Source organism: Enhydra lutris, unplaced genomic scaffold (assembly GCF_002288905.1).
Source record: "Enhydra lutris kenyoni isolate GAN:26980312 unplaced genomic scaffold, ASM228890v2 scaffoldscaffold72, whole genome shotgun sequence".
Classification (NCBI taxonomy): domain Eukaryota; kingdom Metazoa; phylum Chordata; class Mammalia; order Carnivora; family Mustelidae; genus Enhydra; species Enhydra lutris.
In genome coordinates, this window is record NW_019154156.1 from 3,123,268 (window position 1) to 3,143,353 (window position 20,086).

Genomic DNA, 20,086 nt, shown 5'->3' on the forward strand with positions numbered 1-20,086 from the left:
TTGTTGTTAGTGATTTTTTAGCCAAATTTCTCTGTGGTCAGAAAACAAGTTCTGGATATTTTAAGTCCCAAATTTATTGAGTTTACCTCATGGCCAGCATATGGTCCATTTTTGTAAAATTTTCATGTATTTTTGAAAGGAGGGTGTACTCTGATTTTAAGTGTAGTCCTTTATAGATCTCAGTTTAATTATAATACTTGTTATTCGAACCATTTATATCCTTACTGATTTTTCCTAGATATTGTCAAAATTACAGAGTAATATCAAAATTTATCATTTTGATCGCAGGTTTTGCCCTATATATTTTACACTCCCACCAACAGGGCGTGAGACTTCCCTTTTCTTTATACCTTCATCAACACTTCTTATCTTGTCTTTTTCATAAAAGCCATCCTAACAGATGTGAAGTGATACCTCTCTGTGGTTTTGATTGCATTTGTCTGATGATTAGTGATGTGGAGCAACTTTTCACATACCTGTTGGTTATTTGTATGTCTTTTTTTGGAAAATCGGGTTCTTTGCCCATTTTTAATTGGATTATTTGGGGTTTCTTTGCTATGGCACTGTATGAATTACTTCTTTGTGTTATTTCTGTGAATGTTTAGGCACCTGTCTTGTTTCCTCATATTTATGAATATTCTTTTTTTTTTTTTAAAGATTTTATTTATTTATTTGATGGAGAGAGAGATCACAAGTAGGCAGAGCAGCAGGCAGAGAGAGAGGAGGAAGCAGGCTCCCTGACGAGCAGAGAGCCCGATGCGGGGCTCGATCCCAGGACCCTGAGATCATGACCTGAGCCGAAGGCAGAGGCTTAACCCACTGAGCCACCCAGGCGCCCCTATTTATGAATATTCTTGATTGAGTAACACAGTTTATGAAAAAATTATGAGATGTAACTTAGGTCTAAAGTGACATTATATGCCTTCAGAGTATTTATATTAGGTGGCTAGTGACACTAGGAAATTCATATTAACTTAATTAATTCAACCAGAGATAAAAACAATTTAAAGTTGGGTTTCAGTTTCTGTGAAGGCCAATTCATTTCTGGGTTATCCTTACTGCTAGGGTATGACTTTTAGGGTTCTAATCCAAAGTCTAGAGAGAGATGTTACCAGGGCTTCTTTCTTTGTCAAAACTTGTACTCCAACTTTTGTCCTCTAAGTCTTCAAATCTGTAAAACCTCTGTCCATCCTGCCAACCAATTCTTCCTAAAATAATCTGACAAATTTAGGACAAATCTGACATTAAAGATGGTTTATCCTTTGGGTCTTTTTTTTCTGGATCTTGGGAATCAGGATACTTGAATGCTTTGATAGCTTTCTGGTATCTTTAGTTCTACTACATTTCCCAGCTTTTCTAGATGTTTTTAGCAGGAGAGATAGTAAAAAATTATCTGGACAGCCATTACTAAAAACTTATCCTCATATTGTTTAAACAAAATATTTGTGTGTCTTTTGGCTTCACTGTTTACTATATTGGTGTCTTCAGTCAATAAAAAAAAACCCAAAAACTCCTTTTAGTACTGGGCTTAGACAAATGAGCTAATCTTATAGCCTACAGGTTAAATGACAACTTTAAGATGAGATTCAAATTTATCTTGATATTTGGCAATATTTCTTTTTCCTAATTATCTTGTTCTTTTTACAGCTACTTTACTCTTTTCCTGTTTTTACAGAGTGTGTTACTCAAATTAAAACAGAAAATGCCTGTGAAAGGCCTTTGTAAATGTTTGAAGAACTATACAAGTATACAAGTATAAGGCAGTGTTACTATTCTAGACGATCATTTATTTTGTAAAAACCTTATTCACATAGATTAGTGCCTCTGAGGATGTTTTGGTGGAGAATTCCCTGCAGAAGAGGTGTTCTGCATTGACCGATGACAAGTAACCTAAACAGATCTTCTCCTGGGAAGAAGGATCACGAAGTAAACAAAGAGAAATTGTTCATCTGTTTGTGAAAAATGTATGATTAAATAACCATCAAAATCCTACAGCTTGTGTTTAATGGAAAAAGTAGCTAGTATACAGCAGCAGGGACTTAAAACAGGACCCTATGAATCTAAATCTTGTAAAATGGAAACAGTGCAACAATAACAAATTAGAGGTGGTAGACTTATTTCCAAAGAAAAAAAATTTAAATATTTGAAAATTAACAAACAAAAAAACAAACAAAAAATCAAACACAACTTCTCAACTTAGAGCTACTGTGGTAGCATAGTCTTTCTTTCCTTCCTTGCTCTCTCCTCTTCTTTCCTCCCCACCACCCTCCTACTTACCTACCTACCTACCTACCTACCCCCTCCTCTCCTCTCCTTTTCTTTCCTTCTTTCCTTCCTTCCTCAACCAAAGATCTTTGGGTACAGAAAAGGCTACACTGTTTTCTTTTCCTCCTGCTCACTCTCATCAAATCCACTGTGATGGGGTACTCAGTCAGTTAAATGTCTGCCTTAGGCTGAGGTCATGATCCCAGAGTCTTGGGATCAAGCCTTGCCATCAGGCACCCTGCTCAGTGGGGAAGACTGCCTCTCCCTCTCATTTTGCCTCTCTCCCTCAATCACGTGCTCTCTCACCCTCTCTCTCTAATAAATAAATAAAATCTTTGAAAAAAAATCCACCGTGATATGATTTGTTCCTTCATGAATAAATCATACTTGCTGTTAGGAATCACAATGATGTTCTAGTAGATTCATCAAATGGCTTCAATCCTCTGTCTCCTCTCTGGAACATCTGACATGATTGACCACTCTTCGGTTTGAAATGTCTTTTTTTGTTTCTGTAAGATAGCATTCTCTCCTGTCTTCCTTCCCTCTAAATTCTTGCTCAATTTCCCTTCCTCTAGTTTTTCTCCAAGTTCAGAGGATCTTCTTGTCAGTCCTTGGCCCTTCCTCTGTTTGTTTTTTTTCCCTTTCCTATTTCCTTCAGCCATTTCACTCTCTTTTCCATACCTGCAGCCATTATATCTTTATGACTCTAAAATCCCTAGTTTATAGGCTCATATTCAGCAATTCCAACTGTCTACTGCAAGTCTCAGATTTTTCCAACCCTATGCAGCTGCCCCTAATTATTAGGAACTTCTCTGATGGAAATAGTTCTCAGCCCAGTCCTAGAACTAATGAGAATTCAGGCTGGCAAGAAGTATCAGCTATCCTCCCTGTGAACACACAGGGTCTAGAAATAATGTAATTTTTGACTTCCCTATGCCCGAGGTTAGAATGCTTTAAAATGAACAGAGCCCTAAACTGGGTGATAGCATAATATTTTATTCGTTTACTGTAAAAGCACAAAGCCCTACCCAGGGAACATTTTAGCTAGCCCTTCTGCCTAGGTCTGTGATGCTCAATTTTTCTGCCAGTTCACCAAGGGGTGAAATGGGGAGTATCCTTTTCAAAATTCAACTTTGTACCCAGGAAGTTGGTAATTAGCAGTGGGATGGAACTGGTTTAAATAAACTCTTTTGGTCTGAATAAATCCTTTTCCTTGTGGCTCAATTTTGCTGTCAGTTTCTCTCTTGAAATTGGAAGGTTTGGCCTTGAAAGGTTGTCCCTGATGACAGCCTTCACTTACTTCATGGGTCACTATGGTCCATGCTATGAGGATCACCTTTGGTAGAACATGGTACCTCCCTGAATTGGATTTGAGTTTGATGCATCCTGATCTAAAATTATCCATCCAGGGAGAATATCCTTGATGTTCAGAACTTCATAAACCTTACTATCATTGATTATGTATCATACTTTGCTTAGTCCCTCCCCCAAGACTTTCCTCTACTTGCATAGACAGTGTTAGGACATTTATAACTAAGCTTGTTAAACCAGAACCTCAATGTACCATATTCTCTTGTGTTTTCTGTTTCTTCTCCTAGTATCTTTCTCCCAGACATTCAACCCGCAAATCACTTCATCTTTGACAGATCTTTCTCCTTAACTATCTGCCAGGTTATTTTATTCTATCTCCATGACAGTTCCCATCAATTCCTCCATTATGTAACTAAAACAAAATATTCTATTTCTTTTATTATTTTCATTTACCTGTCCAATGCCCCAACTAAATCAAGCAATGTAGTATTTTTATATGTGTCCCTTGCTTTCTCACATTCACGCCTTTGTTCTGACTGTTCCCATTAATACCCTTCCCAACACTCCTTCTGCCTCTAAAAATTGATTCATTCTTCAAAACTAGTTGTCTCAGTTATAAAATGGAATTAATACCTATTTCATAAAGGATTAAATAAAATAACATGAGTAAATGATTTTAAATGGTAATTTTTATTTATACTGTTAATATCATTACCCATATCTTCTGTAAAGTACTTTTTGTATTCTTCTCAAAGTAGAAATGATATCCATGGGGCATATTTTTCATTCTTTCCCCCAGCATCATTACTTTCCATATACATTACAGTTATTTTGCACATGCCTTATCCAATCATAAGAGATTCTAAGATCCCTGAGGTCAGGGACAACTTCTTCGGAATATTTGTTCCTTCCCCAAGGCACAAAATAGATATCTTAATAAGTATTTGCAAAACCAATGAACAAAATCACCACAGTGGTAATTACAGCTTTATCACAATCTTTACTCACAAATTACATCTTGATGAAATTACAAATTAACAAATCCCATTATACCTACAAATTACATAGTGAATCATTCATCTGGAGGGTGATTACCTGGGTCTTGTTGAGAGGTGTTGGCAGGCTCTCAAAGACAAGCAAAGACCTGAAGAAGGCAGTGCTGCTGTTCAGAAGTAATAAACTGGGAAGAATTTTTTTCCCTGGTGAATCTTTTCAATTCTAGTACCAAATTTCTTGCATTCTTTTGGCTATAAGATACACCATTATTTTATCAACTACCAAGAAAAACAGTCCAAGATAGGGAATCTAATAAGATACTCTGGCATAAAGCTGGGATCGTTGGGATTCCTAAGACACAACTTGCCATTCTTAACCTTAGTACTGGAAGGAGAAAGAAAAGAAAAATCTCCTCTGAGATTCTGTATCACAGCCAGTACATAAATATGAGATCGGAATTCACACCACTAGTATGATGTAAGAATCTGAGGTATAAAGTTTAATTTAAAGTCATGCCATATTAATAACTGTCCTAGGTAACTATTGGAAATAAATGCTATTATAAGAAACCCAATCCAGGCAACACCAATGCCATAAGATGTCATTGATCATACACAATGTGCCCCAGTTTCAGAGGTGTTAAATTGTGAAAAATCATCATTTTAGAATTAATGCAATATGTTTTTTCCATTAAGTGTGGAGAATGTTTGAAAATAACTCAATGAAGGAAATAGAAAGTAAAAACAAACCCCTCTTTCTTTGACATTTTGACCAAGGCCAATTGCCTCTCTTCCAGAGACCAGTTAAGAAGTAACCTCTGCATTCAGAAAAGAGATTCTGGGAGTGTAGGACATTTCAGGGTCTGTGCTGGTTTCATGAACCTGTCTCTCGAGAAAGCTGAGGTTAAGGAGGAGATGGTGAGAACTGTTTTCTCTAGCTTTAATGTTCTCACTCCTTCAGTCTGCCAGTGTCTCAACTTCACACTGAGGAGAGACTTCTTGCTTTGTTCACCTGCCTACTTGTCCACATGCTCAGTTTCACAGAGCATAATAAGAAGCATGTCATTCATGGAAGCTGACATTGTACATTACAGGGCATGTGATGCGCACACACGCGCGTGTGCGCGCTCGCGCACACACACACACACACACACACATGCACAGCCACACCCCTTGGACACATCTTGGGAATATTGGCTGACCATTCTCAATACTACTGTGAACAAAGCTAAATCCCTAGAATGTGGTGTTGCTTAAATGGGAGTTAAATGAACCCAGACAGGAGGAGGAAGTAAGGTGGTCTAGGCACATGTAGAGGGCAGGTTTGAGTGAAGAATTACTGTGGTAGCCATTGGGCAAGCAGAGTTAGTTTGAAGATTTAGATGCCTGGAGGTTTATAAAGCAATGACACCAGTGGGTGAGAATGTGCCAAAAACAAACTAACCATCTTCGCAGTCCCCCCCCCCGCCCCGCGGAACCTGGTAAGGGCAGGTAAATAGTAGAAATAGAATGTTTCTTCCAGTCTGACTTGAGATACTAATTACACAATATACTACATGCATATGCGAATTGGTTTAATGCAAAACTATGTAAGTGAGGGAGCTGTTTAATACCATATTGCTCACTGATATGAAGATTTCTTACCATTATTGTAGACTAGAGCCCATTCAGACTATGTACCAATACTGAGCAATTCCCCCAGTTGCCATTTGCCAAGTCAGTGCTGGAGTTTTATGTGCAACTTGTGCACATAAACTGCAACAGCATGCAATCTTGGAAGTCACTACAACAAAATAATAAAAGAAATGTCTCAGGAATATTTGCAAATCAAACTTACCTACAAGACAATCAAGATCTAACCTTAGACTTAGCAGCACAGTAAAATATAAAAATAAGCCAAACTTAGTTTTAGAATACATTTTGATATTTATAAATTATGATATGTAATCTACAAACTGGCTCAAACCATATAACTAAAAACAAATTTTTCCCCTAAAGGAGGAGGAGTTACACATTTTAGTTTCAAACTATTTTCACTTTAGGCTGTGAGCTGTCAAGTGCGCGCGCGCGCGCGTGCGTGTGTGTGTGTGTGTGTGTGTAGGCTAGGATAAGTACTGTCAGTCATCTACATTTCCAATTGTCTGTTTGACTTCTCCATCTGGGTGTTCTACATGACGTATTTTGTATGAAACCAAGATCATTGTTCACTTCCAAACATACTGAAGATGTTATCTCCATCTGCCTGTACTATCTCAGGTAAAACGAATGAAGTTGTTCAAACCAAATGCTTTGGACTCATTCTTGATTTTTTCTTTCCCACCTCAATACATTCAACCAACCATTTTATATATAGTCAAAATGTCTCTTACATCAATCTCCTTCTCTTTACAACAGTACCCATATAGACTCACATCATATCTCTTCTCAATTATTTTTTTAAAAAATTTTAAAGATTTTATTTATTTATTTGACAGACAGAGATCACAAGTAGGCTGAGAGGGAGGCAGGGTTGGGGGGGAAAGCAGGCTCCCCATTGAGCAGAGAGCCTGATTTGGGGTTCGATCCTAGGACCCTGGGATCATGACCCGAGTCAAAGGCAGAGGCCTAACCCACTGAGCTACCCAGGCTCCCCTTTCTTCTCAATTATTGAAATGGTCTCTAAATGGTCTTCCTCCACTAGTATATTCTCTACAATACAACCAAAATTATCTCAAGCAATGATGGAATTCTTTATGTCATCTGATGCCCAGGTAAGAAAGTAAGAAGAGTAAAAACTTCTTAGCTTACCTTCATGATCTGGCCCAAAATGACTATCTACCATTATCTCTAGCTATTACTCTGCATGAACCCTATAATCTAACCACAACTGCTAGACATTTCTCAATGCTGTCCAGCCTTAGGTTTTTTGCTTACTTATTTAGTTATTTTAATTTAATTTTATTGCTGTAGGAACACTTAACATGGAATCTATTTTTAACTGCATGGACAATGATGTACAGCAGATCTCTAGAACTTATTCATCTTGCTTAACTGAAACTTTATGTTTGTTGATTAGTAACTCCCCATTCCTAACTCCTAAAAAACATTATTCCACTCTGATTCTATAAATGTGACCATATTAGATATAGCCTTTGTTTAATATAATTGTTTCCTTTAAAATACCCAGTTCTATTTTGTCTAGTGGAAAACTCCCACTTCTCCTTCAAGGTTCAAATCATATGTCAGCTCTGTTTTCAGGCTGTTCACAATCATCTTCATCTCTTCCTTCTACCCCTCTCCATCTGTATTCCCACCTATCTCTATTTGAGTATTAATTACATTATTAAATGCAAAGGTGATAGGCAACAAGCAATGCACGTCAGCCACACCAGCTATATGAAGCCAGTCATGTTCTGATTGGTTGATGCCTGTTCAGTATGGTATTAAACATTTTGAAAGGCACTCCAGATTACAGGTCTTATTTTATATCTATCTCTATCATGATGATGTGAAATGAAGGTAGCGACTGTGTATTTTATGATCCTCATATCTCCAGGGACTGATGTAATGCCTGGATATAGGTTTGCCTTGTAAGTCCGGTGAAATAACCAAAATGAGACGATTAGTCTTTATGGTAATTCTTTGAAAAACAGCATTGCTTTTATCTGAATAATTACTTTTATCTTAATAATGATGAAGTTTCCCTGATTTATACCAAAATGATCATGAATCTCTTTGATGCAAAGTTACACTCTGGATTTGATGAGTTCAGGAGCCAGATATAACAGGTGGTTTGGGTAATCTTATGACTTTTCCTTCTTGAAACTGGGCTGGAAAAGCCTGGACTTTGGAATCAGACAAACCTCAAACTGAATTGAGAGAAATCTCATAAAAACTATGTGATTTTGGTAAGCTATCTGAGATCTGTTTCTTCTTCAAAAACAGAAAATAGAGACCTCCTTTATAGAATTGTTATAAGAACTAAGAGAGATCATATATTTAAGTATATGGCATATGATTATACGGACAGTAAGCTTTGATGTACTTGGAACTAATTTACATTAACTAAATAAACTTTTCATTTTGAATGGTAACCTCTCCAGTCAGAAAGAGAGTAAGAAAAGACATATGAGGTGCATATTCCCTGGCAGCATCCCATAGAGGCTGTATATAGTCCATCACATGGACAACATGCCTGTTACTATAAGCCAGTTCTGACTGTGACTGCTGAGAAATGATCATACGGCCAGTGTTATGTACAAGGGATAAATTAAAGGCCCAAGACAGCTCTTCATTTGTCAAAATAGGAACTTCTGGTATTTTATCCCTAAAGCATCTTGTTTTAAAATATTTGAATCCATTTTCAATGGAGCCACTTTTGCTGATGAAATACGAGGAGCAACAAGGTATATAGTTGGTAAGTCAACTGTCAAGACTGGTAATCCTCTGAATCTATTAGGTTTAAAAAGGTAATTCTGAGACAAAAAAAGTTGAATATCTCTAAGTCACAGTAATAAAGCCAAGAAAACAAAAAATTGTTTCAAATATATTACTCTTGATGAAATTCTATTGTCCTAGGCATATAACTCTAACATGGAAAACTGTCAGATAGAAATAAATAATCGATATTACAACAGATTAAATCTAGGCTAGAAAATGTATATACTTTTATTTCCCTGACTTCTTTCCCTATTCTACTTCTATTCCACCTCTTTCAAACAAGGGAATAAAAACCTGGTGTCATAGCCCCTACCGAACAAGTATGAAATGTTTTCTTACTGAGGAACAAGAGGATTGTATGGTAACTTCATGTGTACTTTTAGAATCTAATAAGGATCCTAGAGTGGCCAAAAGAAGAATTCAGGGAGGAGCTCAGTGTGATTTCCTCCCTTTACTTTCAAGTACTGTCTGCTTCACATTTTTTGCAGATCCAAATAATTCTGTTTATATACTGGTGTCACCAGGGATGGTTAAGTTGATGTGCAAACTTTACTTCTAAGCTTATTCTATAATTTAACAAATTAGATCAGCTGTAATTTTCACACTTGTTCATCAGTAAATTGCATACAAAGACATAGCTCATCTTTTAGAAATCTCTTCCCAAATGAAAATTTTGATCAGAAACCTATAAAGAATCACATGAAACACTTGCTTAGAAGATGCTTTAAGAATAATCTCACTGGGGCACCTGGCAGGCTCAGTCGTTAAGTGCCTGACTTCAGCTTAGGTCATGATCCCAGGATCCTGGGATGGAGCCCCGCATTTGGGCTCCCTGCTCAGTGGGAAGCCTGCTACTCCCTCTTCCACTCCCTCTGCTTGTATTCTGTTTCTCTCTCTCTGTGTCAAATAAATAAATAAAATCTTTTTTAAAAAAAGAATAATCTCACTGTCAGCTTCAGAAGGAAATAAGTATGAATAACAAGAACAACAAAACTGTGTAATTCTGAAACAGTTCTTGCACGTGCTCCCTGTCCCAACCTGGATTCTATAAATTTTAAGTTTTGGCCAAAGTAGTGGATATTGTTACTACAGAGGTCTCAGGTTATGCCTTCTGTGTCCTTTGAACTAAGCTTCTTTGATTTACCTCTTAGGAATCTACAGATACATATAGACTTTGGAGTTTCTCCAAATTCAGAGCTGAAATAGATTCTGTATATAAATGTAGCACTATTTGGAGACTTAAAAATAAGTCTTAGAAACTATGGAAGGATCCTGAATCATGATTAAGTTATAGACAGGATGCTCCTTCAAGAGATAGACCAATCAAAGTAGTCCAACAGGAGAGCCTTTCTATTATGATTTTAAAAGGCTAAAATTTGCTACATGTCCAGAGAATTCCATTAATTACATCCTTATAGAAGTTAAAAGGTTTCTGAGATTCTCTGGTAATTATTCTTTAAATGATCCAATTATAAATGAGTTCCAACTAGGTAGGATAGATTGATGGGAGTACTTAGGATGTTGAACAAGTTAACAAATGACTTTATAAGACACTCTGGTTAAGTTTGGTTATTCTTGAATTGTCCCTGTGGTATTACAGGGAAAGGATGGAAAACAAAGGCATTTTGGAGTTACCTGGGATAATTTAAGCAATGGAGATGCACTCTCTCAGTGTGGTTGTCAAACCTTAAAGTACCAAAGAATTACCTAGGCATCTGTTAAAAATCAGGCTTTCCTGGGATTCTTATTCAGGAAGTCTAAGATAGGTCTCAGGAATCTGTTTTTTTAAACCAAGAATCCTACTGATTCTGATGCAGAGAGTGCAAGAAAATGCTTTGAGAAATACTCCTGAGTTTCTCTAACTGGGAATAGAAGAAGCAATAGCCTTCTTTTTAATATATGTTCCCCAAGATGACTTCTTGTGTTAGCTTGCTAGAATTTGTTCCTCTGCCAGGCACCGTTTGGGGGAACTTTCCATGTATTAATTTATTTGATCTTCACAATAATCACATGATGTATGAATTATGATTTCTCCAATTTACAGATGAAGAAATGGAGTCCCAGAGATCAGAGAGCTATGATATTGTGATTTATAATCAGAAATGTATACTTGGTCTTTGTCCCTGGTTTTGGCACACAGGTCTTAAAAACCTTTGAATTTCTGGGCTGCCTGGGTGGCTCAGCGGGTTAAGCCTCTGCCTTCAGCTCAGGTCATGATCTCAGGGTCCTGGGATCAAGTCCCGCATCGGGCTCTCTGCTGGGCAGGGAGCCTGCTTCCTCCTCTCTCTCTCTCTCTCTCTCTCTCTTTCTGCTTGCCTCTCTGCCTACTTGTGATCTCTCTCTGTCAAACAAATAAAATCTTAAAAAAAAAACAACTTTGAATTTCTTAAGTGATGAGAGAGATCAAGAAATTAATGAAGTGACATTTAGAATTCCCTTAGGTAACCTAAGGATGGGGGCTGATTGTCATGGTAGCCAACAATGTGATTAGCAGGTTAGAATTTGCAGTCCCCCCTACCAGACCTCAAGGGAGGGGAGAATATTGAGTTCAATCACCATTGCCCAGCGATTTAATCAGTTATGCCTATGTAATGAAGCCTCCATAAAAACCTGAAGGACAGGGTTCAGAGAGCTCCCAGGTTAGTGAACATGTAGCAATTTGGGGAGAGTGGAGTACACAGAGAAAGAAAGCGCAGAAGGTCTGTGCCCTTCCCCCACACACACCTTGTTCTATGCATCTCTTCCATCCGGCTATTACTGAATTATGTCTTTTTATAATAAACTAGTAATCTTGTAAGTAAAATGTTGCTCTGAGTTATATGAGCTGTTCTAGCACATTAATTACCCAAGGAGGAAAATGTTAGGACCTCCAATCTATAGCCTATTGGTCAGAAACACAGGCTATTGGATTGGTATTTGGAAGAGGTGGGCAGTCTTGTTGAACTGAGCTCTTAAACTGGTAAGAACTGATGCTATCTCGGGTAGGTGGTATCAATATTGAGTTAAATTGTTGGACACCAAACTGGTAAATCCACTAAAAAGCTCTAAGAAAAAACAAGTTCAGCAAGATTGCAGGATATAAGGCCAATATGCAAAAATCAATTGTCTTTCTATACACTTGTATGAGCAGGCCAAAAATATAATTAAAAAATTCCATTTACATTGGACAGCAAAATGCTTAGGAATACATGTAACACTGCAAAACACACTTTGAAAACTACAAAACATTGTTAAAATTTAAAGATCTTAATAAATGGAAAGACATCTTATGTTTATAGATTAGAAGACTTAACATTGGTAAGATGGCCATACTCCCCTAACTGATTTATAAATTCAGTGCAATACTACTAGAATCTCATGCGGCTTCTTTGTAGAAATTTTAAGCTGATCCTAAAATTCATATTGGAGCTCAAGGGGCTCAGAATAGCTAAAATCATCTTTAAAAATGTGAAGAAAGCTGGAGGACTCACACTTCCTGATTTTTAAAACTTAACTATAAAGGAACAGCAGTAAAGGCACTATGGTACTGGCATAGGGATGTGCATATAAATAAATGGACTAGAACTAAGAATTCTAAAATATACTCTCACATCTATAGTCAATTGATTTTTGGTTCTACAGAACAGGGTTCTAAAACCATTCAATGGAGAAAGGATAATCTTTTCAGTATATGGCGCTGAGACAACTGGACATTCATATGCAGTGGTACGAAGTTGGACTCCCTCCCTCATTCCATACACAGAAATTAGCTCAAATTGGATAAAAAATCTATATTTCAGAACTAAAATGTAACACTCTTAGAAGAAAATATAGTAGTAAACCTACATGGCCTTGGATTTGGAAACAGATTATATAACACTAAAAAGCATGAGCAACAGAGAAAAAATAGACAAATTGAAATTTACCAAATTTAAAAACTTTTGTGCATTAAAGGACATTGTCAAGAAAATGAAAAGACAGGGTGCCTGGGTGGCTCAGTGGGTTAAGCCACTGCCTTTGGCTCAGGTCATGATCTCAGGGTCCTGGGATCGAGTCCCACATCGGGCTCTCTGCTTGGCAGGGAGCCTGCTTCCTCTACTCTCTCTCTCTCTCTGCCTGCCTCTCTGCCTACTTGTGATCTCTCTCTGTTGAATAAATAAGTAAATTCTTAAAAAAAAAAAAAGAAAATGAAAAGTCAATCCACAGAATGGTAGCTAATATTTGCATAGCATATATCTGATAAAAGACTACACAGAATATATTGAAAAACTCTTACAACTCAATAATAAGAAGGATAAATAACTCAATTTAAAAATGGGCAAATGATATGAATAGGCATTTCTCCCAAGAATATATACAGGTGGCCAATAAGCACATGTCTTTGCTGGTCATTAGGGAAATGCAAATCAATACCACTTCATACACAATAGAATGGCTATTATAAAAAAGACATGGTAACAAGTGTTGGTGAGAATGAGGAGAAATTAGAATCTTCAAACATTGTGGGGGTAATGTAAAATGGGGCAGGCACTTTGGTAAACAGTCTGGCAGTTGCTCAGAAAGTTAAACATAGGGGTGCCTGGGTGGCTCAGTTAGTTAAGCATCTGCCTGCAGCTCAGATCATGGTCCAAGAGTCCTGGGATAGAGCCCCACATAGGGCTCCCCACGCAGTAAGTCATCTGCTTCTCTCTCTGCCCCTCGCTCTTCTCTTATGCTCTCTCTCTCTCATTAGGTGCTCATTTTCATACTGTGGAGTATAGTTTCTTTGCAGTAATTTTCAAATTTTAACATATGTAAGTCAACTAGGAGAGTGTGTTCAAGTGCAGAGTTCTGGGTCCCAGAACTACAGCTCTATTTCAGAAAGTCTAGGATGAGACTTAGGTATCTTAATTTTAAACAAGCCCTCTTCAAAAGCATTGTGGAAATACTAATTTAAATAACTTGCATCATGTTTCAAAGTTAGAAGCCCTGTTCTCTGGATAAGCTATTGAGAAGTTAGAAGTGTTTCAGCTTTTCAGTTTGAAAAACACCTGGGGTAGATACAGGGATATTTGTTTACTAATCTCAGATCATGTGCTTGAGGAACAGAGATCTTTAGGAGACTTCTCCAGGGACAAAGGAGCTGGCTGGCATTATTTCCCTTCTCCAACTGCAGGTTTAGACACATGGACATCTGTGGGAGCCAGCAGGATGCCAGTGCTCACTAACTATCTTATTAACAGCTTGCCCTGTCTTCACATTCTCCTGTGGACATATGTCCTATAGCCAGGCCTTGGTTCCAGGTCTTCTCCCACAGCAGACCCATGCCAACCTTACTAACAGGCATCCTGCCCCTAATGCTTCTGTGAATACTCCCCCAACCCTCCCTTCAACCTGGCCTGCCTCAATCCTCTGTGACTGCAGCTCCCATCCCAAAGTGGACCAGCTCAGACCTTGCTAACCTTGTGCACTCTGACCCTGTGTTCATCAGCAGACCTGCCCTCTCTAATATGCCCTTGGCCAGAGCCCATCCACACCAAGCCTTGCAGTGTCAGAATGAGAGGAGAGATAAAAGGGAGCAGAAAAATTATCTGAAGAAATAATAACTGAAAAGTTCCCAAATCTGAGGAAGAAAGCAGAAATCCACATCCAGGTGGCAGAAAGCCCCCCCAAAATCAACCAAGCAGGTCTACATGAATAGTCATAGTAATTAAATGGCAAAAAGTGATGGTGAAGAGAGAAAGAGAGAGAGAGAGAGAGAGAGAGAGAGAGAGCAGGTACATATAAAGGAAATCTCATCAGTCTATCAGCAGATTTTTCAGCAGAAACTTAGCAGGCCAGAGGGAGAGGCATGGCATATTCAAAGTGCTGAAAGGAAAAAAACCTTCAGCCAAAAATACCCTATCCAGCAAGGCCATCATTCAGAATGGAAAGAGAGATAAGCAGCTTCCCTGACCAATGAAAGTTAAAGGAATTCATGACCACTAAACCAGCCTGACAAGAAATGTTAGAGGGGACTCAGTAGAAAGGAAATCCAATAAGTAGGAGTAAGAAAACTAGGAAGCACAAAAGCAGTCAAATTAAGTCTATCTTAAAAATCAATCATGAGATCCTGACTGGATGTAGGTTGTAAAGTATGCAAAGGATGTAAAGTATGACATCATATGCTTAAAATGTGGTGGGAGTGGAGGCAGGAGAGGAGTAAAGATTGCATTGAAACTTAAGTGACAATTACCTTACTATGGACAGCTATATGCATAAGATATTATATAAAAACCTAATGGTAACTACAAATCAAAAGGCAGTAATAGATATGCAAAAATAATGAAAAAGGGATCCAAGTATACCACTAAAGAAAGCCAGCAAACTGTCAGAGAAGAGAGCAAGAGAAGAAACAAAAAAGAACCACAGAAACACCCATAGGACAAGTAACAAAATGGCAATAAGTACACATACCTACCAATAGTTACGTTGAATTTAAATGGATTAAAGCCTCCAATCAAAAGACATAGGGTGATAGAATGGATAAAAAGGCAAGACCCATGTACATGCTGTCTACAAGAGACTCATTTCAGATCTGAAGGCACATGCAGATCAAAAGTGAAGGGATGGAGAAGTATTTACCATGCATATGGAAGTGAAAAGAAAGCTGGGGTGGCAACACTTATATTGGACAAAATAGACTTTAAAACAAAGATTATAACAAAAGACAGAGAAGGACACCATATATAATCATAAATGGAACAATTCAACAAGAAGATATAACAATTGTAAATACTTATGCACCCAACATGGGAGCACCCAAATACATAAAGCAGCTAATACAAAGCATAAAGGAAGAAATAGATAGTAATACAATAATAGGGGACTTTAATATCCTACTGATAACAATGCTTAGATCATCCAAACAGAAAATCAGCAAGGAAACAGTGGCTTTGAATGACACATTGGACCAGATGGATTTAACTGATATATTCAGAACATTCCATCCTAAAGCAGCAAATATACATTCTTTCCAAGTTCACATGCACATTTTTTTAGATTAGATCCCATATTAGGTCACAAAAATGTCTAAATAAATTGAAAAAGATTGAAGTCATACCATGCATCTTTTCCAGCCATAAGGTAATGAAATTAATAATCACAAGAAAAAATTTGGAAAGACACCAACATATGAAGTTAATTAACATGCTACTAAGGAATGAGAAATCAAAGAGGAAATCAAAAAGTACATGAACAAAAATGAAAATGAAAACACAGTGTTTCAAAATCTTTGGGATGCAGTAAAAGCTGTTCTAAGAGGGAAGTTTATACCAACTCAGGCCTACCTCAGGAACAAAGAAAAATCTCAAATAAACAACCTAATCTTACTCCTAAAGGAGCTAGAAAAAGAAGAATAAATAAAGGCCAAAGCCAGTAGAAGGAAAGAAATAATAAAGATAAGAGTAGAAATAAATGAAATAGAGAGTAAAAAAAACAAAAAAACAAAAAAACAAAAGAACAGATCAATAAAACCAGGAGCTGGTTCTTTGAAAAGATGAACAAAATTTATGAACTTTTGGCCAGCCTCATCAAAAAAAAAAAAAAAAAAAAAAAAAAAAAAAAAAAAGCAAGCAAGCAAGTAACTCAAATAACAAAATGAGAAATGGAAGAGGGGAAATACTAATGGACACTACAGAAATACAAAGGTTTATAAGAGATTATGAAAAATTAAGTATATGTTAACAAATTGGACAACCTAGAAGAAATGGATAAATATTTAAAAACATATAGCCTCCCAAAAGTGAATCAGGAAGAAATAGAAAATTTGAACAAACTAGTATGCAGACTGATCACCAATGCAATTGAATCAGTAATCAAAAAACTCCCAACAAAAATCTAGGACTAGATAGCTTCACAGGCATATTCTATCAGACATTTAAAGAAAGTTAATACCTATTCTCAAAGTATTCCAAAAAATAGAAGAGGAAAGAAAGCTTCCAAATTCATTCATGACCAATTACCCTGATTCCAAAACCAGATAAAAACATTACAGAGAGAGAGAGAGAGAGAGAGAGAGACAGAATCACAAGCAAATATCTCTGAAGAACACAGATGCAAAGATCCTCAAAAATAGCAAACTGAATCCAGCAATATAAGAAAAAAATCATTCACCACAATCAAGTGAGATTTATTCCTGCGATGCACATGTTCAATAGTCACAAATAAAACAACGTAATACATCATATCAACAAGGGAAAGGATAAAAACCATATGATCATTTCAATAGATGCAGAAAAAGCATTTGACAAACTACAACATCCATTCATGATACAAACCCTCAATGAAGTAGGTTTAGAGGGAACATACCTCAACATAATAAAGGCCACATAAGAAAAACCCATAGCTAAGGTCATACTCAATGCTGAAAATCTGATAATTTTTCTCTCAAGAGCAAGAACAAGACAAGGATGTCCAGTCTCACCACCTTAATTCAACATGGTACTGTTAAGTCCTAGTCACAGCAATCAGACAATAAAAAGAAATAAAAAGTATCCAAATTGTAAGGAAGAAGTAAAACTGTTATAATTTTAAATGACATGATACAAAATATAGAAAATAATCAACAAAACCAAAAGATAATCTACTGAATGGAGAAGTGTTTGGAAATGATATATCTGATAAAGTATATAAAGAATGTATACAATTCAACAGCAAAAACCCCAAACAATCCAATAAAAAAATGGGCAAGATTTTGGCAAGGATGTAAAGAAAAGGAACACTTGTGCACTCTTGGTGGGAATGCAAATTGGTGCAGCCACTGTGGATCATGCATTCATGATCCTGAGATCATGACCTGAGCCAAAATCAAGAGTGGGATGCTTAACCTACTGAGCCACCCAGGTGCCCCTATAATATCTCATTCTTAAACATGCTTTGGATTTACTATTTCTTTTTGATTCCCAGTGACTGAACTCTAATATTTTGTCCTTCTTAATTCAAACCTGGGTTGGTATACCAGCCTTTGCTGAGATATGGGGCAATAATGTAGAGACTGGAGGCAAGGTATGTCTGGCAAGAGGCTGGTGAGGCTGGGGCAGAGGAAGCAAAGACATGGGAAGGGTTACAGTGTGATAGGAGATGAATGAGAGCTGGTGGAAAGGCCAAATACTCAGGGTCTTATCATCATGGGAAGGACAGAGAGAGAGAGAGAGAGAGAGAGAGAGAAGGAAAGTCATCCAAGGGCCTTGAACTGAGGAGTGACAGGATCTGACTTCTGTTTTAAGAAGGCCACTTTGGCTTCTGTATTGAAAATAACCTGGAGGAGAGCAAGAATCAGAGATACTGGAGAGGAGAAGACTGTTGCCATCATCAAGGGAGAGTTGATGGTGCTGGACACAACCATGGGTAGCAGTAGAGGTGATGAGATACAGTCAGACTCTGGATATATTCCAGAAGAAATACTGGCAGAAATTGCTGGTAGGTTAGAAGTTGAGTGTGAAAGAAGAGATAAGATGGTCTCAGGGATTTAGGCCTGAGCAACTACAGTATTTAAACTGCTGGCATATGGATGGATAGATGGATGGATGGATGGATGGATGGATGGATGGATGGATGGATGATAATTATAATAGAAAATAATTGTCTATCTACCCATTCATCAAAACAGTGATGGACAAATTATCTATCTATCTATGAAACATAGTCATGATTTTCCTCACTTAAAGTGAGACTGAAATAATCAGAAATTGTGAGAGATAGCTAACTAGTTTACCTTGCTAAGAAGGGACAAGCTTGGCCTTGAGCATTGCTCAGTGTAACCACTGAGCCTATTCTCTTTGCCTTACAGCACAGCGGCTCCTGCACACATCTCAAATATTTTGTCAACAAAAGTCCTGTATGGTGTTTGGGATTTGGGGAATTTGCAGATTTTACACAATCAAAGATAATTTATAGACCTAATCAGGTTTGCAGTGTTCTGGTGGTGTTAGCTGTAATCCAGAACTCCAGGTCCCACATCCTACAAATGTGCCAAAATGTAATGCCTTGATGAAGGCAATGAACTTTGCATTTTAAGGTCTGTTTGTCAAATGCAAAGAATGATTAATTAAAAATATGACTGACAAGGTTGGAAATTATTTGGGAACTTGAGGAACTTCAAACTGTGGCTTCAAAGTTGATTATATCAGCACAGTCTTATTTGCATTTGTTTTCTTTGGGCCACCTAGAAAATGTAGATTTTCATAATAGACTGGGATCTAATACTTACTCAGTAAGGAATATTTTTCTTAGGGTGAGCAATGCAAATTTGGTGCCAGATATGAATTCTAAAGTGTTACATTTATATCAGATTTCTAAACTCTTTTGTATCAAAAGAAACACTAGTTGAAACACTTTCCAAGTAAAATGGATTATACCTGCTGAAAGCATTATTGGTTCTCATAAGTTGCTGATTTTTTAAGAAGAGTGACCTTGAGGACAGCTGCTAGTTGGCACAGAACGCAATGGAGATGAGAGATGTGAGCCAAAGCAAACACCTGAGTCTACCAATTGTGTCCCATGGATACTTTCATGTCTCCATAAGGCATTTGGGGTCTTGGATTTGAAGATTCCTTTCAAAAGACTCATCCTCAGCAAACTCCCTGCTAGTTTAGATTCATTGGCATTTTACAAAACCTGGCAGTGTACTTGGGTCCTGCTTGTTAAGTCTTGCAAAGTACTATGGACTCAGGCTGCAATCTTAAGTTGAATTTGGGTATAGGAAATTAGCAATTACAAAGTGTTCTTTCTGCCAAAAATCACATGCTGCCACCATTACTTTGCTCTGTGATGAAACAGGTCATTTTAATTCTTTGTAGTAGGTGGAACAATGTGTACTCACCCAACCAAAAGGAAAAATACTTAACTCAAGGGAGATATTTTCAGCTGTCACATGTAGACTTACGTACATAATAGGAAAGGCAATCCTTTTCCCCCTGAGTACAACTTTTTAAGTAATCTTGAAATGCATTTGGCAAAATCCCCTCCACTTTAATAAGAGATTGTAAATTTGCCAAAGTTTAATACCACCAGACCACATTAAACTGGGTTTCTAAGTGCCAAGTGAGAAGAGATGTGAAGTAATTAGACAGGAAATTGTGTTTACTTGAACTTTAAGA

The 20,086-nt window shown here is 37.3% G+C and overlaps 1 protein-coding gene across 1 annotated transcript in view; it reads right to left on the reverse strand.

Annotated features, from left to right (window-relative positions):
* Positions 1–18,333, reverse strand: part of LOC111159961 (lamin tail domain containing 1) — a 98,611-nt gene extending 80,278 nt beyond the window's left edge. Inside the window, exon 1 of the mRNA XM_022522679.1 lies at positions 18,175–18,333. Coding sequence (XP_022378387.1) covers positions 18,175–18,333 — 159 coding nt within the window. The remainder of the gene's footprint in view (positions 1–18,174) is intronic.
* Positions 18,334–20,086: the final 1,753 nt, after the last annotated feature.